Source organism: Austrofundulus limnaeus, unplaced genomic scaffold (assembly GCF_001266775.1).
Source record: "Austrofundulus limnaeus strain Quisiro unplaced genomic scaffold, Austrofundulus_limnaeus-1.0 Scaffold124, whole genome shotgun sequence".
NCBI lineage: Eukaryota > Metazoa > Chordata > Actinopteri > Cyprinodontiformes > Rivulidae > Austrofundulus > Austrofundulus limnaeus.
In genome coordinates, this window is record NW_013952526.1 from 827,529 (window position 1) to 830,252 (window position 2,724).

General features: G+C 36.6%; 1 protein-coding gene and 1 long non-coding RNA gene across 2 annotated transcripts in view; both read left to right on the plus strand.

The window, feature by feature from the left end:
* LOC106522235 (uncharacterized) overlaps positions 1-1,326 on the plus strand; it is a 3,686-nt gene extending 2,360 nt beyond the window's left edge. The window contains exon 3 of the long non-coding RNA XR_001310757.1: positions 1,264-1,326. This is a non-coding gene — a long non-coding RNA (uncharacterized LOC106522235). The remainder of the gene's footprint in view (positions 1-1,263) is intronic.
* A 212-nt stretch (positions 1,327-1,538) lies between these two features.
* The window catches only part of LOC106522234 (G-protein coupled receptor 64), a 3,747-nt gene continuing 2,561 nt past the window's right edge, over positions 1,539-2,724 (plus strand). Inside the window, exons 1-3 of the mRNA XM_014015174.1 lie at positions 1,539-1,547; positions 1,720-1,835; positions 2,435-2,703. Of these exons, the coding sequence (XP_013870628.1) occupies positions 1,539-1,547; positions 1,720-1,835; positions 2,435-2,703 (394 nt within the window). The remainder of the gene's footprint in view (positions 1,548-1,719; positions 1,836-2,434; positions 2,704-2,724) is intronic.

Consider the following 2,724-nt stretch of genomic DNA (forward strand, 5'->3'; position numbering starts at 1 on the left):
AAAGTAAGTAAAGTAAGTAAAGTAAGTAAAGTAAGTAAGTAAGTACGTAAGTAAGTAAGTAAGTAAGTTTTATTTATAAAGCACTTTTCTTAGAAATAACTTCACAAAGTGCTGTACAATACAAAAATACATAATACAACAATATAATAAAAATATCATGGAGCCGTCCAGTATTTCCAACCCAAAAAAAGCGTATCAGCAACAACAATGAGCCAAATGGGAAAAAAGACAACAGTAAAAATAAAATTTACAGAAAAATGTAAATCAAACTTGGACCAGGGCAAGAGAAAACTTCAGCTACCACAACAGGCACTGGGTTCAACAACTTTAGCCAAAACGTCTAACTAAAAGCTTGTTTGAAATAGAAGGTTTTTAAGCCCTTTTTGAGTAATTCGACATCATTGATCCAGTATAACTCAAAGGGAAGGGCAGAGGATAGGGGCTGCAAACGAAAAAGCTCGGTCGCCACGGGTCCTATAGCGTGTTCAAGGAACGGCTAATAGATTTTGATCCTGAGAGCGCAAGCAGCGGACTGGATCYTATGTGGAGAGCATGTCCCTAACATAGGCAGGTGCCTGGCTCTAAATGTAAGAACCAGGATTTTAAACCGATTCCTAAAACAAACAGGTAGCCAATGAAGTTCTGATAGGATTGGAGTGATATGACTAGATTTAGATGTACGAGTTAAAAGTCTAGCTGCAGAAGTTGGAGACGATGTAGTTGCTTTTGATTCAAACATATAAACAGGCTGCAACTGTACAATAATCCAGGCGGCTAGAAACGAAAGCATGTATGACCATTTCCAGATCTGAGGCAGACATCATAGACCGAAGTTTGGAAATGTTGCGCAGCTGGAATCTATGATCTCTATTCTGTTCTTAATACGCACTACAAGACCCTGTAAAGACCGTCTACTCTACATTATGGCTGATTTGTGTATTTTGGAAGTTGTAACTGAGTCATTGTCCAGTGTGAAGAAGCCTTTCAACTGAATGGTTTCCCAATGTCACCTCTTTTTTGAACATATAGCATGTAGACAACATGTTCATCTTTAGTGAAACTAGTTTTGGTCTAATAAGTGATGAATGTCTGTTGTTGGATGTTATTGTTGCTCTAAATATAAAAGCATGCATTTTTGAAATGAGAATTTGACTTCACTCGTGTTTTATGACTTTCATTTTGTCTAAAATGTTGCACTTCCACCAGCCTGCAGAGACTGTACTGCCTATGAGAAGTTAAGTAAACTGTTGAATGTTGTTATAGATTCAGACTGGGGATGGAAACCCGATGGATGTGAAACACAAATTGACCAAAACAACATTACGTGCATCTGTGACCATGCCACACCTTTTTCTGTCCTGATGGTAATCCAACACACTTGCTTTGACTAACTTCCTGTTTATGATGCATTTACTTAAATCAACAACTGATAACTAATATATGCAAAATCACCAGCAGAAAATATTGACTCAATAAAAAAAGAACATGACAGGCAGAAATTAGCACCTTGAGCTATTACCTGATACATATTTTCCTTCATGGTTAATGTATACTGTATATTGTCCCTGTTTTAAATAAATAAAGTCATAACCTTTGAATGATCTTTATTCAAATCCACTGATAACATTAAGAAAATATTTAAAAAATGGAATTTTTTTCTGAAAATTTTGTTGGATTTATAAATGTGAACAGTTTGCCACTGTATATATTTTATTCCAGGTCAGAGAATCAATTTCAAAAACCCATTGGGAAATACTGTCCTACATCAGCTACATAGGCTGTGGTCTGTCAGCTTTCTTCACTGCTTTGTCACTCGTGATATATCTGTTTAGTCGGTAAGCTCACACAAAAGAAAGATCAGTAATGCATACAGTTGTTGTAGCAAATAGGTATATGCTATTACAATTACAAGGCGCATATTGTAAAAACAGAAAAGTAAGACATTTTAAACTGTGCCAATGGTATTTATCAACAACATAAAGATCCATCCTTATCATTTCTAGGAATTAGAAGGAATCAAATATTTGTTATCAAATTGATACATCAAATGTGATTCCAGCTCACACAAGCACAAAATAATACTTTGTTAGCATAACAATTAAACTGTAAGTTATGTATATATTTTTTTCTTTGCATAATGACAACTAATGTAAATGTCTACATTCTGTCTTGTGTGAGAATTACTGCACTCTTTGGCGTCCCCTGCTGGTGTAGGGGCAGCTGCTTAGTATGTTTCTCATGATAATCTAGATTATATTTCATCAGGCTGAAATATTATATGCTGATTTAAGCCAGTTTAAATGCACATGTTTAGGGTTAAATAATTCATTATGACTGAATGAACGTCCAGTTGTTGAAATCTAACTAATGTCTCAGATTGCGTGTAGTCTCATCATACCACATTGTAATGAATGTTTTTGTCTCTCTCTTTTAGAAATCATAAAATGGACTACTCCCTCTCTATTCATGTGTCTCTGAGCGGGGCCTTGTTTCTGCTCAATACAACCTTCCTGCTAACTGAGTGGGGGACCAGAATAAAGCCAGACTGGGTGTGTGAATTTGTTGCGGCACTCATGCATTACTCTCTGCTCTGCTGCTTCACCTGGATGGCTATAGAGGCGCTTCACCTCTATCTCCTGCTGATAAAGGTGTTCAACACCTACTACAAATGCTACATGCTCAAGCTGTCTCTTGCTGGATGGGGTGAGTGGTGCAGAACAGATG